Raw genomic sequence first — 22,500 nt, forward strand, 5'->3', positions numbered from 1 at the left:
GTCAAAGGATTAAGCTGGTCCATTTGTGTCCATGGTGACAGCCGGTTCAACCCTCTAATTGTTTTCCAGGTGCCTTCAAGTCAATCTGAACTTTCAAAGCTCACAGAAGAGCGGGAAAATACAGTACGAATACTACATGAGTTTATTATGCAAACAAATGCAAACGCTCCCTGTGCTCATAGATGACTACAGATTTCTGAGCCATTATGAGTCATTATTCCACCGGTAAAAGTTATTAAAGATGTTATTTAAAAATGGACTCTGTTCTTTTTCAATAACAATTTCTTTCATCCATTGGAAAGAAAATCTGTATGTACATAAATAATTTGCAATGCTTATCATTCAGTAGCGAAGAGGACAAACCAAGGAGGTCATTTCATCTTAAAAGTTGGCACTCCTTTTATGAAAAAAGGCCTTTTGAAGAGATTAGAAAAAAAACCTCAAAGTGGGCCCACAGAGCCACAACCAATCATACATCACGCGCAAACAAAAACTGATGATAAAGAAATGTGACCTTGCAGTATATATGGTGATAATTAGTCTTCTAACGCTAGGAAAGGAAAAGTTGCACGCAAAGTATTTTGCCATGAATAAGACGAATGCTTGAGGACTCAGAACTACATTTAATGCGGACTGTGCGCCGTGAAATGTGACTAAAATAGGACTATCAAAGCAGCAGGGAGCGCTTTAAGTGGATATATTGTACTTATACTTTAGATAAAGCAGCCGTGTGTCTGAGCTCCTCATGTGCAGGTGGGGGGTAGAGGGGTGAAAGGGGCCTATCGTAACATTCAGTCTCATTTACATTAGGGTGGAGAAACAAAGCCAGGATCACGGGCAGTTTTTCTTCCTTTGTTTTTAGGTTTTTTAACCTGAGATTTTGAGACATCCACTGGTGCTGCTGCTACCCGCTGCAGCTGAATCAAATTTTAGTTCTAGTGTTAAGAGATTTAAAAATTTAACAGTACCATCTTTTTAGGTACAACGTTTTAGCAACTGTGAATACTCTGAAGACCACAAAGACCTCAAATAACAACTATGCCAGCATAGTTTCAGTGTTATACCTTTAATTAAAACCATCAACTGCACTATTGCTCATGAAAAAATAATATTACATGCTGATATTCATTTTGTATGTTTGTTTTGGTGCACCCAAAACTCAATTTTATTCACCTACATTGTGTCTTACAAGGGGACCACATATTACAGACGTATCTTTAATCACGCATGCTACTAGAGTGAAATCTAAGAAACGTAGTGCTTTCAGTTAGCTTTTAAAAGTAAAAAAAATAGGAAACTAATAATATCCACATCAACAACTGCTATGATCATCACAGGATCTTTTTAAGCAAAGTCCCCCTAAATGTTTGATCTCTAGCTTCTGTAATATGTATTTCTGCCTTTGTTTTTTAAATAATATTTTATACCTCTATGATGAATTATTTAATTGATAATTGAAGCCATTGTTACCTTCTGTACTGTATTTCAGATTTGCATGACTAGTAATCTCTGTTGTTTTCTGCTGCTCTATTATTAACTTGCTGCAAAGAGAAGCCTGGGAAACAAGTTGTGTTCCAGCCCATTGCAGTTAAGTGCAGCCGTCCTAGCTTGTCTTAACCTGTGACAGAAGGTTCTTCCTGCCACTCTTCTCCTCTAGATGAGCCTGTAACGGGGCCACACAATTACCAGTGCTTGCCTTGGAGCTCTGCCCCGCTCAGACGCCCAAGGCTCTCATTACCCGCAATGTTGCCTGAGCTCTTAAATATCAAACACCTCTTTGTGCTGGAGGCCTGGACGCCCCTTTGCCTACGGCTACCCCTCTGTTCTCTGCTCTGCGTCATTGTCTGCATGAGCGTGTACATGTACCAGTACACGACTGGAAGAGTGTCTTAACATACCTTTATAACATAAGGAAAGATTTGCTTACACGTGCATTTACATAATAAGAACGTAATGCTAAAATATTTTAAACTTGTTACCTTTAGGCTTTTAAATATATTTGTCCTTACTTCTTAAATTCTATATCTGGAATCAGTTTGCAATAACACCAACACTCCAGGGGAGGAAGGAAGACCAAGTGGCTCCACAAACTTATGGACCAATGATGATATGCAGTCATGTACTTCAAGTAGTGTTTCTTTTAAAAGCCTAAAGCCTTTTTAGTTAAACAAGAATGTAGTCGAGAGCAGAGGCAAAGAAAAAAAAAGCTCTAAGAACAGGAGCATGGACAATCAATTAGTCAATGTTTTTGCTTTTATGTGCATAAAGGAACTGTTACTCTTTTACGCATTAGCACTTTCTTTAAAGTGCATTAGAACCAGAGTATGAAAAAGACTGAAAAATGGGGCCTGAATGGAATTCCCAAAACCAATAGTTCATGTAGTTAGTCCAAAAATGTACGATGCAGGAATTCGTTCTTGAGTTGTTTTGCAGATTGTATGAACAGGACTGTTATAATTTATTCAACCAAAGAATATATGTTTGGCCAAATGTGATATATTTAAAAAAGACATTATATAGTACTGTGCAAATGACTTAAGCCATCCCTTATTTCTTTATACTTTGCTTCCAGCGCTTCCTGTAATTTTAGTCTCCTTTCTGAAGGTTTTTCTTTGGATATATGCTGCTTTCATTTTTAGTCCACTCCAGGAGTGTTTTTCTTTTTGTTAACACTGATCTGTGAATCAATCAAGCACAAAAAAGGTACATAAGACAAGGGCTGAACCAATGTTGTGTCTACACATAACAGACAACTTTGCAAACAAACAATTTGAAAATGTGTCTTTAAGCACTTTGTTACTAGCAGCCTGTCACAAAAACACATAATTTGTTCCCATTTCCTTTTCTTGCAAAGATAACACCATTTGACAGGAATAAAATTGTATTTTTCACCAACAAGGTGATTCCCAAAGAGCCATTAGGTGCAAACGGCATATCTCAGCATGGTGTAGGGTCTGTCCATAAAAGATTGAGAAAACTAAAAGCTGGACAAAAGTGGCAGATCAAAAATAAAAATAAAATCATCTATTGCAGATGAACAGTATGTGAAAGCCATGTCCTTAACAGGAAATAAAATGTGACAAAACAGGATCTGAGAGATGCATCAGATCCTTTGATTGATTGGTCTACTGTTCAGTGAAGGCTCTTCAGAAATCTGTGGTCTTAGTGAAAGGTTGGTTGTCAAGAAGTCATTCTTAAATGTTCATCAGTGTGTTTAGAAGAGGACAGAAGAGAGGTACAGCAGTGAGTGTCTGCATACGACACAGTGGAATCTCTGTCATGATCGAGGGTTGCATTTTAACCAGGGGTGTTTAGTCAAAATTGATATGTAGTGTGAAAAAGTGTTTGCCCCCTTCCTGATTTCCCATTTTTATACATGTTTGTCACACTTCAATGTTTTGGATCATCAAACAAAATTAAAATTTAGAAAAAGATAACACAAGTAAACACAAAACGTCAATTAACTGTGGTGTATCACATCTTTGAAAAGCTGAAATCAATTTCTCTAGACACACCTATGTCTGATTATTGCCACACCTGTTCTTAACCAAGAAATCCCTTAAATGGGACCTGCCTGGCAGAGAGGAAAAGACCGAAAGACCCTCAAAAGCCAGACATCATGCCGCGATCCAAGGAAAAGGCTATAAAACCATTTCTAAAGCTTTGGGACTCCAGCGAACCACAGTGAGAGTCAGCTCAACCTTCAGGTTGAGGTCATGACTTGGGTTCTGCAGCAGGACAATGATCCAAAACAAATCCACCTCTGAATGTCCTAAGAAAAACAAAATTACTCTATAGCACAGCGATGGCTCATCTAAGAGGTCACAAAAGACCCATCCGCTTTGGTCACTTGCCTCAGTTAAGGTCAGTGTTCATGACCCCACCATAAGAAAAAGAGTGGGCAAAAGCGGCCTGCATGGCAGAGTTCCAATGGTGACCAAAAGGAACATAAAGGCTCGCCTCAGTTTCTAGCAAAACTGAGGCGTGACCTCAAGGTGAAGAGCACTTGGATTCTGCATCAAGACAATAATCCAAAACACACCAGCAAGAATTGCCAAAGAAAGATGAAGACTTTGGAGTGGCCTAATCAGGAGGATTGACCTGAATCCAATTGAGATGCTGTGGCAGGACTTTAAAAAGGCAGTTCAGGCTCGAGATGCAAATGAGGAGACTTCACTCAGGCAAGTCTGCTGGACCAGACGGAGTGAGTCCCCTTGTCCTCAAGGCCTGTGCCCCCCAGCTGTGTGGAGTCTTTCATAAACTGTTTATGCTGAGTCTGAGTCTGCAGAGGGTCCCGGTGATGTGGAAGACATCATGCCTCGTCCCTGTACCAAAGACGCCTCGTCCCAGTGGCCCCCAGGATTACAGGCCCGTGGCACTGACCTCCCACATCATGAAGACCCTGGAAAGGCTCATCCTGGACCAGCTGCGACCCATAGTAAGACCACATCTGGATCCCCTTCAGTTCGCTTATCAGCCTCGTCTCGGAACAGAGGACGCCATCATCTACCTGCTCAATCGTGTCTACACCCATCTGGACCAGCCGGCGAGCACTGTGAGGGTCATGTTTTTTGACTTTTCCAGTGCTTTCAACACCATCAGGCCGACCCTCCTGGGTGATAAGTTAGCAGCGATGCAGGTGGATGCTTCTCTGGTGTCCTGGATTGTTGATTACCTGACAGGAAGACCACAATATGTACGTCTCCCACAGTGTGTGTCTGACAAGGTGATTAGCAACACAGGGGCACCACAGGGGACTGTCCTCTCCCCCTTCCTCTTCACCCTCTACACCACAGACTTCAGCCACTGCACAGAGACCTGCCATCTTCAGAAGTTTTCTGATGACTCTGCGGTGGTTGGATGCATCAGCAGGGATGATGAGACAGAGTACCGGGCTGTGGTCGACTCCTTTGTCACATGGTGTGAGCAGAATCATCTGCAGCTCAACGTGGCAAAGACCAAGGAACTGATCGTGGACTTCAGGAAGACCAGGAAACACTTGACCCCTTGTTTCAATCCAGGGGGTCAGTGTTGACATTGTGGAGGACTATAAATACCTTGGAGTACACATTGACAATAAACTGGACTGGGCTAAAAACACCACAGCACTTTACAGGAAGGGCCAGAGTCGTCTCTATTTTTTGAGGCGACTGAGGTCCTTCAACATCTGCCAGAAAATGCTGAGGATTTTCTATGAGTCTGTGGTGGCCAGTGCGATCCTCTATGCTGTTGCATGCTGGGGGAGCAGGCTGAGGGTCGCAGATGCCAACAGACTTAATAAACTGATCCGTAAGGCCAGCAATGTTGTGGGGATGGAGCTGGACTCCCTCAAGGTGGTGTCGGAGAGGCGGATGCTGTCCAAGATAAAGACAATGTTGGATAACACCTCCCACCCACTCCATGACATGCTGGTCAGTCACAGGAGCTCGTTCAGCGAGAGACTGAGATTACCGAAAAGCACCACTGAACGACACAGGAAATCATTCCTGCCTGTGGCCATCTCCCTGTACAACGCATCCACTTAACACACTGTTTGCTGCTACAACTACACATGTTTCTTTTCCAAATATTTATTTATAAGTGACTTATGTATGTATGTATGTATATATATGTATATATTGTACTATTCTTAGTTAGCGTATTGTCTGTCTTGTCTTAATGTTGGTTTAAAATGGAGCACTGTAACAAAAAATAATTTCCCCCAGGGATCAATAAAGTATTCTGATTCTGATTCTGATTCTGAAAATGCTCCAGTGTGGCTGAAATACAACAATTCTGCAAAGATGAGTGAGTCAAAATTCCTCCACAGGGCTTTAAAGTCTCATTGCCAGTGATCACAAACGCTTGATTTCAGTTAAGTTCTTATGTTAAGTTCTTACGTTCTTATGTTTCAGGTACATGGGCCTACCTGTTATTAGGTTTGGGGGGGGGGGGGGGGGGGGGGGAGGTATTTATTCACACAGGGCCATGTAGGTTTGGATTTGTTTCCCCTTAATAATAAACACCTTCATTTAGAAACTGCATTTTGTGTTTACTTGTGTAATCTCTGTCTAATATTTAAATTTGTTTGATCTGAAACATTTAAGTGTCACAAACACACAAAAAATAGGAAATCAGGAAGGGGGCAAACACTTTTTCACACCACTGTATTTATGATAACCATTTGAAATATGATTGGCAACAGCCTAATTTTTCAACATGTTTCCAGACATGCTGTCAATGCAGTAAAAGCCCTGGCAGTGTGTTGGGGTTTATAAGTAATGGCCTCCTCAGAGCTTGGCCCACCCAAAGAAGAGCTCTGAATGTCCTTCACGAAGCCTGCAGAGCTATTCCTGAAGACTAAAAGAAAGTAAAGAAAGCTGATCTAAGAGAGTTCAGGCTGTACTGAAGAATAAAGCTTGTCATATTAAATATTGACTTTAAAGTTCATTAGAGATGTGCTCTAGTTTTGTATTATATACTGTTTTTTCATGTACGGCATGTTTTCACATGCTTAAATTGCTGCACCTGGTTTCCAATTTTTCTAGTAAAATATGAAGAAATGAAGGAGGTTTAAGATTTTTGCACAGTACTGTATTAACTCAGTCCTCAATGATACATACTCTTGTACATAATCTTGTAATTCACAGAGAAGCTGTGTTGGTAATCTTTAAAGACGCTACATGAGTGAGTAGTCTTTAATGTATTGTGTTGTATTGTCGTGCCTGATCATAGAGGAGGAAAATGAACAGATGGACTGAGCGGTGGTGTCAGCTGCACCTTGTTTCAAATGTGTTAATATAAAACAGATACACCTGTGTGTGTGTGTGTGTGTGTGTGTGTGTGTGTGTGTGTGTGTGTGTGTGTGTGTGTACTGTACATTAAAAGCAGGGCGTTGTGTTGATTTATTCTGGATGGATGAGTTCTGCTCCAGGAAAACTTTTTAACTTTTTATAAGCTCAGCGTAAAACTAGTGTTTTAAAAAATCTGTAGATTTGTAATAAAATGAAATGAAATGGCCACTGCAACAGAAACTACATCACTTACACAAAATTGGTGCTGTATTTGTAATACTGTACGTTAACCTCAATTATGTGTCTCGGTACAAGACAAGGTGATCAGTGCATTGCATTATTTAAAGAAGACAGATGTAAAGAAACAAAGCCAACAATGACTAAACTTGTAGTCCAGTTATCTGACTGTTTTAAAACAGCTTAAACCACACTATGATCACATCGTGAAGACAGCTGCTGAAGAAAGTTTGCATTATATTTTATGATAGGACTCCACCATCCCATGTTCTTATTTATTTATTAACATACTGCTTTGCTTTACAGACCCCTTTATTTTGGTTGTAGTGATACGTAACTTTGAACTTTAGGGCTCACCAGAGCAGCTCCTCTGCCTCCATCTCACCCTATCATAAGAATCCTCCTTTGACACACAACCTTCTGCATATCCTGCTTCTCTACATCCTTCTCTGTGATTTTTCTCTTTTCCTCCTGCCGGGTAGCTCCATCTTTAGCATCCTTTGTCCAGTAAGCCCACTATCCCTCCTTTCCATATGTCCAAACAATCCCAGCCTTACCTCTCTAACTTTGTCTCCAAAGCAGCCAACCTGAGCTATCCACTCATTTCTGATCCTGTCCATTCTGGTCACCCCCAATGAAAACCTCAGCATCTTAAACTCACCCATCTCTAGCTGAGCCTCCTGTCTTTTTGTCACCACCACCATTTCCAAACCATACATCATAGCAGGTCTTGCTACCATCTTGTAAACCTTCCCTTTCACTCTTGCTGCTATCTTTCTGTAACAAATCAGCCCTGACACTCGTTTCCACTCACTCCACCCCTCCTGCACTCTCTTCTTCACCCCTCATGTGCATTGTCTGTTGCTTTGTCTGGCTGACCCAAGATATTTAAACTCTTCCACATGCATTACCTGTACTCCTTGCAGCTGTGCTGTTAAACCTCACTCTCTTTCATTCACACACATGTATATTGTATTTGAAGACATAAAAAAAGAAGAAGAAAATGCTTCAAACAAGACGGGGACTGCAAATCTTTTGCATAAATTTTGGTATTTTCAATATATCCCACTTACACTCAAAAAAATGAATGAGGTGGATTGTTCAGTGTATATTAATTATTTATTTTCATTTTACTTAAAATATATGTTTTTGTTAAGTTAACATATGTTTTTCTAATCAAGTCTACGTAATTGTGTCTATTATTCAACGTACATAATACTAATGTGCTACTTGATCGCATAACATTTAAGTTAAGTCAATTAGGATCGATATACCTTGTATATCCACAAGGTGGCAGTAATGCAAAAACAGTTGTAATGAAACCGCGCAGAACAAGAAGGTTTCACGGCTTGTGCCTGCTCATGCGCAAGACTTCAAATTTAACTGAAAAAGGCTGTTTTGGCGCCAAGCTGCTGTTTCTTTGAGAGGTAAGACCACTTTTTTCTTTGACTATGTTGTGTAGTATCTATATGTCCAGCATGGTTATATTTTGCGTTTGTCTTACTAGACATGTTATATCGTTTGCGTGTGCTTGTTTTACATTAGTTTTACTGGGTCCTGGACATGCTTATTTTGTGGACTGTGTAAGAAACATTTTTATTGTTTTTTGTTTTATTAAGGGATTAGCTACAGGGGTTCATGGGGTTATTCTTTCAAGGGGTTATTTTTCCATTTGCTTTCTTGGGATTCCTTTTCTGTAATCCGAGAGTCGGAAATATCGAATAGGATAGCAAGGATAGCATAAAGTGACATTTAAAATCCAAAAAGTCAAGAGCGAAAGCCACTGTGACACCATTGTTCTGCTCTATCAGTAATCTGTATTATGTAAAAATGGTCTGTAAATACAGCATGTTTCCTAGCGGAGTTATACATATCAATGTAGTTATAAATTACAGTTTGTGAAAGTACACACTTAATTTTTTTAATAAAATTATTCAAGACATAAGAGTGGACAGACAATGGAGGTCGACAGACCTGGTGATAATTGCTTCTATAGAAAGTTAGCACATGGCAGTGTCAATCTCTTGCTTTTCTTCTGAGTAGTATTTTATTTAGTTGTAATTCAAACAATAATTTGCTTCTTGAAATTAAGGAATTAATTATTTTTTTTTCTTTATAAATCTCAGATCCTGCCTTTACCTGCTCCCTCCTATACTGATGTGGTGTATGTGGTATTGCTGAGCTTGTATGTGGTATGTGAACTGTTATACTTTTGAAAACAAAACTGTTTTATAAGTTAAGTTTTCTTTTGTGACCCATCCCATGCCCCTGTTATTTCTTCTCCACATCTGAACCATGGTAAAGGTTGCAGTTCAAGGGCCTGAGGCATGAAATTCTTTTCAGATCAGCTGTGATCAATATTTTTTGGAACTTGATAAATAACAATAAAAGCTGTAATGGCTCCATTAGCATTTTGTGTAAATGTTTGTGTTAAAATTATAGCTTTAATGAGGTCTTACTACATTAGTTTTAGTTTGTATATGTGTACATATAGTATGTATATTTACAGTACAGTATGTTGTGTTTGTTGACATATTTTCAGGTGGAAGCAGAATATGTGAGGATTACTACTGCTGCACATGTTCCAAGGCTTTTTACACAACTTGACCAATACACTGACCAGCTCATAAAAGTCTTCAAGAAAAAAGGAGGCGTTGCAGGGAAGAAAATTAGACAAACTTTGGCCCCAGCCACACAGGTGCGTTATTCTGTTGGTAGCAAAATATTATGGCTAATAAGATCATTTTCAAATTTAAACAGCTAGTGTATGGTAGCTGCACAGTGCACTTACATTTATATTAAGCAAGACAAAGTTTGGTACTCAAAACGTTGGAAAATTTAAATTACCTAAACATATGTAAAATCTGATCCCTTGATTTAGGTTAAACCAGAAGTGAATGTTTTTATGTTATGTTTTGAATGCAAAAAAGATGATGTATTAGTTTGTCTTTAGCTCCATTATGGACATATCTAATGTGGTGGAAACCCTGCCCAACAGGTTAACTATTCATGTCCATGTGATGATTAGTTGGTCTTGTGTACATGTCTATCTGTGCAGTGGATATGTCATTCATTTTGCGTATAATGTGAGTTTCTGTCATCCTAAAGTATATCTGTTTTCTCTTCCTGTATCTCTGCCACTCTCTACAGAAGGAAACCATTGAAAAGGGGAGGGAGTGTGTCCTCAGGGCACTACCTTTTTACCTGAATGAAGACCCAAGCATCCTCTTCAAAGAATAATTGGTTGGTAATTTTAGTTTAGTTTTTTATCTGTATTAAACCAAATTTTGAATAACTAATGTTGTTGCATGTTGTAATGTTGTTGTTGTTGTAATTTGCATGGAACCTGTTTAAATGTTTTGGGAAATCTTCTTGTATACCCAAACTATTTATATTTATCGTTGAATCTGTAGTCTAAAATAGTGGCGCACTGGGGTGCATGTTCCTAATATTGTGTTTACGTCATTAAAGGGTAGCTTTGGCCCTTTTTCTTTCTTTTTTTAAAACTGGATGCCATTTTTCTATGTTTTGTGTCTAAGCTACAGCTGTTCAGAGGGAGCTGGAACAAATTACCCTTGCTATCTTTACCATCGAAAGAGCTGATGCCAGCACTCCTCCAGCCGATGTGGGTGTAAGCGCCAGACGTCTGCTTTATATTTTTATTTACGATTGAGTTCATGTTTGTTTTATAATTCATAGATTCATTACATAAGTCATCTTTTCAGGATTAATAAATGTGAAAATATATGTGTTTACATAAAGTAATTTTAAGTCACTGTTTTGGGATTGGAACCTAAAAGGGGGTACCTCTCACTTTAATTATGTAAGTGCAATAGTAGCATGAAACCCTGTGTGAGAGGGAAGGGGAGGAGCATGGACAGAGAGGTTAGGAGTCTCACGGTTTTCTGACCGTGTGCACAGCTAGTTCTGGATAACTGCTATTTTTTGGAACTTTCATGCTTTTTAGGAAGGAGTTCATTGTTACATCTTCCGTTTGTAATAAATAAACAGTCTTCAAATCATAATGCAACTGGAAGCATTTCTTTTGGAAACCAGGAACACGCGTCAGCCATAGACTCTTCTTTTTTGAACTTGGTTTATTGGAAATTACCCTACAGTGGGTATAACCATCTAGTGTGTCCTGCATGACCTGGAAGACCTGGCCTCTGCATGTGCACTCTTAATGGGTGGGATATATGCACTGAATCTCAGTTAACCTCAAGACTGAAAGCTAAGAGACAATCAAAAGTATTGAGATTTAAAGGATTTAATTGAGAGATGATACTGCACCAGAAATGTTGAAGGGTGGTGTGTATATTAGCGTTCAAGGCATATTGTTATGAGGTGGAAATATGTTCATATTCAGTTTGTGTTACATTGTGTGCATTGTAAAGGTAATTGCAATACATACTAAAAATAAGGGTAAGTTAGGAGGTTGATCTGATATCCTCGTGTTGGTGTTGTTCCCAGATCATCATACTAAATGTTGTTCCAGGATCAACATTGCAAGTGACCAATCAGAATGTTGTGACGTCATACTTTTGCGACTTCGGGAAAAACCGGCGTAAAACAAAAAACTGTACTTAAGCTGCGTGAAACCGCCTCTGTCCGCCGATCAACTGACCCTAACCCTAACCGTAACCCTTTAATAAACAGTAAGCAGAATTGATATTGTCCTTGCAACATTGGAATTTCATAAATGCACGAATGGCTTGGAATAGAATAACGTCACAACAATGTGATTGGTCACTTGCAATGTTGAACCTGGAACAACATTTTCATGATGGTCTGGGAACAACACCAACACGAGGATATCAGATCATCCAAGTTGGGAATGCAGGATGAATGTATATTTTGTGGACTTTTAAAGACGAACAATTGTTTCCATGTTAAAATGTTTCCATCTGAAGTTTTTTGCCCAAACACTGGTAAAATAAATGTTGACAGTGGCGAGTGTTAAATGGTTACTGCTGTGCTGTTGCAAAAAAACTGAACGCTGACAAGCTGTTTTATTGTTAGACCATAATGTTGGCATGTTTTGTTAAAGTTTTATTTGGGATGGTGATGTAATTTTCTTTGATTGCTAATATCAGTGGACTATTTATTATTATTATTATTATTATTATTATTATTATTGTTGTTGTTGTTACATAAATTTTTTTTAAATTGTGGCTGTTGAGGTGGACACTTCACTTTGCATTGTTAAAGGAAAGCACTTCATTGGCATTGTGTTACTGGACTGACCCTAAGCAATCATTGCAAATAGCAACTTTGCTATCCATTTTAGACACTAAAAGAAAAAAACACTCACAGACCTTACTAGCATCACATGTGCATAACTCAAGTGTCATCTTATTAATGTGTTATGTGATCTTCAATGCGTTTTTTTTTTTTCTTCTATTTCTGGTAGATACAGACATTTAATTTAAAGTCTTGATGTTGCATCTGTCTACATACTGTTAATTACTAACCCTAATGAGCTGTTGTGTTTTATTTTGGACTGGGTTTACACAAATGCTCACTGAATGTGTTGGCAATAAAATAAATTTAAAAAAATAAGTTGGATGTACTTAATTCATTTGTGTGGAACCTGTTGACAAAATAGATTTATGTAAAACTAATTAATAAAGCACAAGGTGGCTGAAAATATAATATTTGAATTAATCTAACTTAAATTTAACATTTTACTGCCACAAATAAGAAATGTGTTGAAGTAACTAATCTAAACTATCTAACCTGAAAATATATCATCTATGTTCATACAACATAACTTGATTTAGTTAGTCTTAAATATGTCTTGTTAATCTTAAGTAGTTTTTTTAAATTAGATGAACTAAAGATTTTTGCTTTAAACTAACATAATTCAATTTCGTGGAACCTGTTGACAAAATAATTTTAATTAAAGTCAACGTTTCATTTTTTTGAGTGTAGAGGGATTGTTTGGAATGATTCTACTCGTGTATGTTTCTGCAGCAGTTTTTTCATGCAGAGCACATTTTCAAATATTTTTTCCTGTGCAAATTTTTATTCAATAATGAGCATATATACTCAGTATTATGAGGTTTCTTCTTAGATTTAGTCTTAAATAAATTCAACTGCATCTTAAGCTCTTCCTCCCTCACTGAGATTTTTGGCATCTGCTGATTACTTAATTAGCAGCTGCCTTCATAAAAGGATGCTAAATTAATGCACATTGGAGAGATGCATATAGCATAAGATATGGTGAATTGTACGTGTTAATTTCATGTGCAAATTGGGCCCCAATTGGCAGTTATTATGCATGTAATGTTGGTTTGAACCAAAATAGAAAGGAGGTAATATTTGCCAATGTCGTCACATGTAAAATAAAAGCAAGCAGTTATTTCTTCAAACTAAAATGTTCATCGCTTTATAAAAACTGTACATAAACGGAGACTCTGCATGAAACCACCTTATGTCAGTGTTTATTTTAAATACACATTGTTAATCTTCTGTTCTGTCAAAAAACTCATGAGAAATTTTCTTGCATTCAAGATAAAATATGCACTAATACTGCTTGGCATATCCTGTCATATTTACAAATTACACAGTCAGTCTCATTAACTCGATGAACTGTAAAAATGATCTTCACACCTTAAAGAGTTTTCTATCTCCAGTGACCCTGGACATCTAATCAGTTCCCTGGTAAGTTAATAGAATGCAGCAGTACACAGTTACAGGCTGAACACCTCTGCTGGCCTATGCAGATTTGTCAGAATTGATATTCTACGAGGCCGCTCTGAATGGCAGATTATTTTATGGGCAAATCCTGAATCAAATGCAATCAGAGCAAAAATAAACTTCACTGATCTGTTTATAAAATCTGCTGGGAACAATTTGCAAAATTATATAACTGATCTCAGTCTGGGTTAGAATAAAAATGCTTGACAGGTGACTTGTAGATCTCAATTCTGAAATACTGAATGGTTAAGTAGTTTTTTTTTTTTGTTTGTTTTTTAGCCGGACAGCTATTGTAGAAACTCAGAGCAAAGAGGAGTAATACTGACAGACAAATAAATGCAAATATAAAAGAAGGTGAACTCTTACCATTATCCTCAACAGAGAAATGGAAGACATCAGACGTAGCGTTTTCTCCACTCCGCAACACATAGCAGACGCTCAGGCCATCGATATCGGCTGCAACAGAAAAGTAACTTTAGTTTTTTAAAAAATATATATTTTCTTTTTATGAATTCTTCTTTCGTGAAACTTTGAAGTGTCAAATCAGGTGTGAAAATTAGATCTGGAAATAAAAGCACAGTGAACTGAAAGTTTGTGCAAACAGAATAAAACTCAGTCACCTGAAATCCAACAAAGGGCAAAAAACAAAAATCAAGATGATAAGCAAACAGAATTTTTTAAAAAAAATATAAGTAATTATAGAATGCAAATGAGTGCCACTGTAGCCTGCTTTCCATTTTAAAGTCATGTCTTGCGCTGTGAAGTGAATGTGAGACGATGCACGATAAACAATATCAGTTTGCTCCAACTTAAAGCAAGGTGATGGCCAAAAGTACTAATTTCATCGTGCAGAGATCTGTCCTTGTCAAGATTTTTTTTTTAAATACATATTTAGTAAATAAAATTTGCATTTTAAGAGTGTAAAAAAAGGCCCTTCATGTTGTGTTTCATGCTGACTACAGAAATAGCCTCAAACACACTTTGAAGTTGCATTATGGCTTGTTCAAACACTCTCTCTGTCAAATAATTGCTCAAAGATGGAAGCTGTCCCGCTCCAGTACTATATCAGCTACAGTAACAGCAGGTCTCTAGTATCACACTGATTCAGTTCCTTATCAGTACTCAGCATGAACAATTTTCCACCAGAGAAAGCATTCTGAAAGTCATGCATCCGTAATCCAGGACGATAAGGCCGCAACCTCAAATCCAAAAGAGCTCAAGCTAAAGCAACAGAATACATTTAAACCCAGAAACGGCCAACTCGGTGTTTCATCAGCGCTGAAAACCAGGTGACAGTGGATCTTTTTTAATGACAGACAAGGCAAGAATGTTAAAACCAGGAGTTTCAGCAGGCACACAGACACACCTGTTTTTCCAACTTTTCTGAATTACAGGGCTCTGCCTACATTTCTTTTTCCCACCAGTCTCTGCAAACACCCATTACAGTACAGAAAAATCATCAAGACTGTGAAAGGGCTTTGCCCCTTCAAACCACCTCCTTTAATAATAGATGTCAGAGGAAGGAGGTTCATAAAAGTATAAACCCCCGACTCCTGCCTGGGACGAAGCTTAAGTCTGCTTCTCTTGTGCCGAACATGACAAAAAATATACCTTTCATGTGATGCAAAGACTTTGTTCGCTTCCAGATTGCTGCTCATGTTTTTCAGATTATTGAGTGTCGAATCTAATCGAACGGGAGGTGCAGCCTGAGAAGGATCCTCTCTGTGGCACATACTTGAACCTGAGGGCCTTACAAATACAAAGTCAACACTGTGAACTAGGGGCACATTGTTCATTAAATATTTAAAAAGAAAGCCTCACGGGATGTGCCCTGGAAATAGGATGAGTAAATAAAGAGCGAGGGATTGTCTCTTTCACCTGACTGATTCTTCTGACGAGCCTGTTTGCTCTCTCTCTCTCTCTCACTCAATCTCTCACACCCCTTCCCTCATTCGTTATTTCTCTCATGTCACCCACACATCCCCCACCCCTCCTCTTCTCTTGCCTCTTTTGCACTCTCCTCCACTTTACTTGCTCTCTCTTGCCCCTCTACTGCCCTTTGTTTCTCATCCCCACTGCACTCTTGTCTCATCTATGCCCTTTATTTTTTTCCAACGACTGCAATCCTCACAGTGGTTGTCAGAAGTGTCCATCTCCTGCAGGCTCAAGTGCTGCTTTTTTTTTGGCACTGTGTTCTCACACCACGTATGAGCTTAAGCCAAGCTGTGTCATAAGCAGGTGGATTTCCTTACTTGTTGCTCTAATTGCCTCAGCGTGATATGAAATACGGCATTGATTGCATCGCTTTGAACCTCAATCAACGGCATTGTTGTCTTGAATCCCCGCCTGTAATATCAGTCACCGAATGTGCACAAATGCAAAAGAAATGTGTTCAAACATTTAAAGCGGCACAGTGTGCTCTGCGTGTTGGTGTAAAAATGCATTTTGGTGAGAGCTCTCTGCGTTTCAACAAATTCTTTCAAATTGACTTGACCCTGGTCAAACTATCAGAATGTGCTGCAACTCAAATGCCATCCTGTCACTCGAAGCTCCGCGCTGACCTTTTCACACGATCCCCCTACTTCTGTCCTGCTTCATTTAACAGACCACTGTAGAGAACATCAGATGTGAACATTTCCCCAGAGATGCAGAAATAATAAATTATTCATCCCTAACTGTCTACAAGACATTTGTGCGAAACATCAGCCTCTAACTTTGCTCTGCTAATTATGATTTGATGAGCAAGGCACATCTAAATCAGGCGCACAAATTAACTATTGAAATTCCCAGGCCTGTACTTGTCACACGTTTGAATAATTATTACTCCATAAATTAAAGTCTTTGGTGGGCTGGAAAAATTAATCAAAACTTACACATTTGCAAGGAATTTTGATGTCTAACACTTTGCTTCTCAGAACGATCTTGTATTTAAACATATATGATTACATTTTCAAGGACAGGCATGCAGAGGTAATTTTTCTTGCAAAAAATAATAACTGATAGACTTTTCTCATAGAGTGGAATGAGCATTCTGGTTATTAGATCTGACTGATTACTAAACAAAATCAGTGCTGTTTGATTATTTCCTCCACATTCAATATTCATGCTGACACATTATAGAGCTGGTAGGTGTTTTGTTCAAAGCTTACCTTGACTGAAGGTGTTGATGGAGTTGTTGCCGTGCCCGAGATGAATGATGTAACCATGTTTTGGCTGGGTGGTGATGTGGAACAGCAGCGAGGCCGGACTGCTGTCTCTGTCCTCTGCCTTCAGCGCCTTGGAGCTGATGGGGAACCCCAGGTGACCCGTGGCCAAAATCTTCAAAGTGGGCGCACCTTTGTTTACAACAATTTGGGGGATGCCATTGTCGACTCCCACGATAGTAATCTTGAGAGTTTGAGGGCGCCTAGTCTCAAAAACAGTGTCGGGGAAAACATAAAAGTCAGTGTGTGTGCCATCGGTGACAGTAAAGGAGAGCGAGTCCTCTGATGATTCAGTTCCGTCGTGCTTGTAGCTGATGAGGTTTTCATTGAGGTCTTGTTTTGTGAAGCTGCTGATAGGTGTGGACTCGTTGTAGCGCAATTTGCCATGAACAGGAAGCTGGATGATCGTAAATTTGATCAGCTTCTCGGCTGTATCCTGGTCTTCAGCCGTGAGCTCAAAAGGTGTTATCAGCTTAAGCTGCCCTTCTGTGACAACTAGATCATTTACAGTCACAACAGGTTTTTTGTTATCGACGTCCACAATCGAGATTCTGAATGTTCTGAAAACGGGATTGTAGCCATCAGTGACTTCAAACTCAAAACTGTCCATTTTCACCTCATCGTCTGAGGTATGAATGTAGTAAATCTTACTGCCAGCCAGTTGGAGCTGGGTAAAAGACACAATGGGAATCCCAGGAGTGTCTGTGCACTCTAAGTGGCCTCTAACAGGGGCCCTTGTGACAGTGAAAGCCAAGTTCTCATCAGGACTGTTGAGGTCAGTGGTACTTAGGAGATCAGTGGTCAGAGTCACCCTGCCACCTTCTCTCAGAGAAACACCTTTACTGACCACATCAGGGAAGACCATGTCAATGCTGTCCACTGTGATGTAGAAATAACGATCAATTAGTGGGTTTAACCCGTCAGTGACATCAAATTTGACCATGTCTCGAACGCCCTCCTGTCCACTGTGCGTGTAAACTACGAGCCCTGCATCAATTTCAACTTGCGTGAAATTCATGCCCAGCGTGATGTTTTCCAGAGACCCCGATGGGGTTTTTCTCTGCAGCAGACCCTGACCAGGCCCAAACCGGATAATATATGTAAGTGTACTGTCATCTGAATCTAAATCTGTCGCTTTGAGCACTTTGTTGCTGATTTCTTTGGTCTCCCCAATTTCCACCTCTAGACCATTATTAATGAGCATTCTGGGGGTTTCATCATCAACAGCGATGATCATAACCATGGCTGTTTTTTGAGCCAAGTACTTCCCATCAGTCAGAATGACATCAAAGCTGTCCTCGATTGTCTCTGAGTCATCGTGCTCATAAATAATACTTGACGCCTCTCTAATCTGCTCTAAAGTGAAATTAGTCACCAAAATGGGGCCTGTGGCTAGCTGGTTTAAAATTGCACCATGTTTGGGAGGTTTGGAAATCATAAACACCAGCTCCTCAGATGGGATATCGGCATCAGCTCCATTCAGAATTTGTGAGTCGATGGCGATGTTCATCCCCTCCATCAAAACTATCTCTCTCAAGTAAATCTCAGGTTTTTCATCATTCGCTGGGATGATAACAATTGGGAAGAAATGGTTCTCTGAGAAATTTATACCATCAGAGCACCTAAATATGAATCTATCATCTACTGGCTCTACTCCCTTGTGAATGCTCTGCACGTAGTAGATATTTCCCTCCCTGATGTCTCTGATGGTAAAAGCACTGATAGCTGTTCCTGACCTGGACTTCTCTGAGCCTGGAACGGGGGATATATTCTCCACATAGCCGGCAGTGGGCTGCACAATGATAGTGCAAAGGATATCATCAGTTGGAGTGTCGTTATCATCAGCGTTCAAGTGCTGAGGGCCAATGGCATATTTTTCTCCTTCAATGACACTGAACTGAATACCAACTCTGACCTCAGGGGCTTGACTGTCAACAGGAAGGATGGTGACCTGAACATGGACTCCGGTGACCTTATTGCCACCTACTGCCCAATCATCAGACATGTCACTAAGAGTCAAATTGAAGCCATCCTGTTGAGAGGTGAGACCTATCTCACCACCAGTGTGTGCATAGACAACTGCACCGTTAATTATGTCAGCCTGAGTAAACTTTGTGGTTGGGACTCCTTTAACTAATATTTCACCCATAAGGGGAGGATCTTCCACAATAAAAGTCAGCCGAAGGTCATCTGTGTCATCATCACGACCTTGAATCACATTAGTTGTTATTTCTGTGGCTCCATTTTCCAGCACCTCCATATGAGACCCGATTGTTCCTGCAGGCAAGCTGATGGTTGGAGATTCATCATCGACAGGCTTTACATTAACTTTGACCGTCACGGTCACAATATGAATTCCATCACTGACATCCAGCTGAAATTCATCGTTTACTGTCTCTTCTCCACTTTGAATATACAATAACTTTCCCTCTGAGATATCCTCAAGTCTAAAAACTCCCTTTTTTTCCAGGTCAATGAATGCAACCTGGATCTGACCATGCTTAGGAGGCTGACTCAGAGTAAAGGTTATTTGCTCACTCTCAGTGTCGGGGTCTGTAGCATCTAGTTCAGCGATTGTGATGATATGTATGCCCCGTTCAAGCACAGTAAAGCCGGTGTTTGTGATCTGAGGAGGTTTGTTGTTAACAGACTGGAGATAGATGGTGAAAGCCCCTTCTACACTGTTTCCAGCTGTGTCTTCAACAGTATAACGAAACTGCACAACGTGGGCTGTGATTCCAAGCTCAACATCTGGGGGCTCGTAGGAGACCTTATGGTGGTTAATTTGAGCTTGTGTGAACTCTGTTACTTCAGTGGCGGAGTGGTCTGTCAGAACCAAAGAACCGAACACAACAGGGTTATTTTCATCTGTATCTGTGGGGGGCTGGATGACTGTATACTTGAGGTCACGGTCCTCAGAGTCCAAATCAGTATAGTGCAGAACTTCTTTGCTAAAGTGAGTAGGTTTGTACTCCTGAACAATCATTTGCAGGGTGGTGCCAGGGACCAGCTCGGGGGGTACGTCATCGACAGGTAAAACTCGGATTATAAACACACTCTCTTCTGACAAATTAGGGGGGTCGTTGTCATCCTGGACTGTGAATGCAAACTGATCCGTGATTGCATCTGTGTTGTGAGGGCCTGTGTGCTTGTAAAACAACCTCCCATCAGTGATATCTTTCTGAAACCACTCTGTCACCTCTTTCTCATATACTTCATCCTCAGCATTAAATTTCCAAGAGGAAGGGTCCTCAGGGGCGTCTGACTGCCTTAGGAGCAGCGTGCCAATAGAAGAAAAAGGAGGCACAATGATGAATTTAATAGTTGAGTCCTCAGAATCAATATCAGCAGCGCTGAGCATGAGGGGAGATATGGGCATCATTTGATTTTTGAACAGCACCAAACCGGTGTTGGCATTTATAATCGGTGGCTCGTCATCAGTGGGAACAATTGTAATGGGAAAGAGAAATTCAACTTCATTTTGCCCATCTGTCATTTTGAAGACAATGTTGTCGCTGTATGTGTCAGTCCCGTCGTGCTGGTACACAACAACTCCTGTTGCGAGGTCTGCGGGTGTGAAGAATTTCCTGTGAGAGCCCAGCACTGTGAGGTCCCCGTGGCGCAGCCCATCCACCACTGTGACTCTGACAGAGTCGAGGTTGTCCTCATCACTGATCTCCAAGTTGTGAGCGCTGAAGAGAGGCCGAGACTGCCCCTCATACAGCAGCTGACCTGTGTTGCGTGTCACGACAGGGGCCAGAGTGTTCATGGGCTTTACAACAATCATAAAAGCAAATGGGTCCGAGATGGCCCCGTCTGTGTCCACCACCTCAAATTCAAGCTGGAAAATCCTCTCAGTGTCTGAATCCAGGGAGGGGGGCTTATAAGCTATTTTAAGATCGCGCAAGTCTCTCTGGTAGAAGGAGGTGATGGGGAGGTTTCTGTCATCAGTGCTGACTATATAGCCTTCCTCATAAGATAAGGGGGAAGTAATATTGAAAATAAGCTTGTCTGGGTCTGACTCGGCATCTTCAGCGGCAAGCATATCAGGGGTGAGGGCGGTCATGACAAACTGGCTGACCTCCATCATCATCATGGACACAAAGCTGGGTTTGGGGGGAGTGTTCTCCTCTCCCCCTTTGATGCGAATCATAAGATGAAAATACTCCTGTTTCACTAGGTTGCCTTCCTTATCCTGCAGCTCCACAACCATGGGGACATAATCCCTGTTGGGGGATTTGCGCTGAAAAGTGTGCTCATAGCGGATATCAGCTCGCGTGAATTCATCACAGTCCATCATTGCAGAAAGTTTACCGCCATGGATGAGTTTCCCGTATCTAGGCAGCGAGTTGCTGCCGCTGCTGCTGGACTGGGATGTCACCTCGCATTTGTGAGATTCTCTGTCATAAGTGAACTCTAAAATCCTCTTATCAATAGGGTTACTGATCCCTTTGAGGTTATCAACAGTCAGAGGCATGTTTTTGGTGATTAACTCGAGCTGCGTGAACATTACTTCAACCTCCATCATAAACGGAATAATGACCGTTTCGGTTTGCGCGTCATACCTGAGCTGCATCCTCACTCTGTCTTTAGCCGGACTTCTCGATCCGTGGTGGGAGTAAGTCACATCATTTGGACCAAAATCGCAGGGAAACTTTTTGGGAGACAGATGACCCGGTCTCTGCGAGAGTGGATCATTATCGAGCACGTTGATGCTGCACCGGTCGCCGGGCTGTGTCTGAATGACCAAATCATTGATTGGATCGATAAAAACCGACCTCCCGAAAGGCACGCGTATTCCGTTGTTGGCCACCAAGATAGCGTCCTCAGACAGTTCTGATCTCAGTGCATAAAATAATCCAGAGCTGTCGGACTGCGCGAAGACAATACCTGTTATGGAAAAACACAGGAGAAGTCCACAGGACAACATGTTCACCAGTTATGTGAGCTCTGCCAAGGTGCTGCTGTAACAAAGAAAATGTTTTTCCAAAATGTCTGTTTTACTTAACAAAATAAAAGAATCCCAAAACAATAGGGAGTCAGCGGGGTGCCCACGCAGTGACTCCCGTACATCTATCCGTGCGGACCCTCGACATACTCCGAGAGAATAGCGCTCAGGAGTTTTAACTTCAGCCGCTTGAGAGCCCAGCGTAAAGCGCCACCGCCCATCTCTGCACATATTGGAGGATTTTGAAGGCTTGTTAGCTCAGCCCTATCGCTAATGGGCAGTACGGCTGACAGTCACGGAGAGGTGGAGACTGGAAGATAAACTGAAGTAGACGGATTGATTATAGCTTAATTACCAAGCGTGTCCTCTTGGTAGAACTACTCCCCCCGAACGATCATAATGGAAAGACGAGTTTAAATAAAATCCTCTTTTTAAGCACTCTGCCTAACACAGATAATATTATCATGTAATCTTTGGACATGCAGACACTGATGAAATTAAGAGAAACGGCAAGTTTATAATTGTTTATTTTCCACGGTGTGCCAGAAAAGGTCATTTCAACTCCACCAACGTTGTCATTCTTCTGGTTTTTAACTTGAGAAAGCTGTAAAAGTACGCATCATACGAGCATGTAAAATTA

At 40.5% G+C, this 22,500-nt stretch overlaps 1 protein-coding gene and 1 long non-coding RNA gene across 2 annotated transcripts in view; one reads left to right on the forward strand and one right to left on the reverse strand.

The window, feature by feature from the left end:
- Positions 1–22,015, reverse strand: part of frem2a (FRAS1 related extracellular matrix 2a) — a 77,359-nt gene extending 55,344 nt beyond the window's left edge. Inside the window, exons 1-2 of the mRNA XM_085420731.1 lie at positions 16,859–22,015; positions 14,076–14,165 (exon numbers count right to left, since the gene is read on the reverse strand). Coding sequence (XP_085276857.1) covers positions 14,076–14,165; positions 16,859–21,842 — 5,074 coding nt within the window. The 5' untranslated portion in view covers positions 21,843–22,015. The remainder of the gene's footprint in view (positions 1–14,075; positions 14,166–16,858) is intronic.
- Positions 8,348–12,569, forward strand: LOC146660720 (uncharacterized). The gene is made up of 5 exons (XR_014913553.1): positions 8,348–8,437; positions 9,137–9,202; positions 9,553–9,708; positions 10,161–10,253; positions 10,550–12,569. It is a non-coding gene; the product is annotated as an uncharacterized LOC146660720 (long non-coding RNA).
- Positions 22,016–22,500: the final 485 nt, after the last annotated feature.

This window comes from Rhamphochromis longiceps, linkage group LG10 (assembly GCF_057381845.1).
Source record: "Rhamphochromis longiceps isolate RC_006_pf linkage group LG10, R_longiceps_female_GT1.1, whole genome shotgun sequence".
In the NCBI taxonomy this organism is placed as follows: domain Eukaryota; kingdom Metazoa; phylum Chordata; class Actinopteri; order Cichliformes; family Cichlidae; genus Rhamphochromis; species Rhamphochromis longiceps.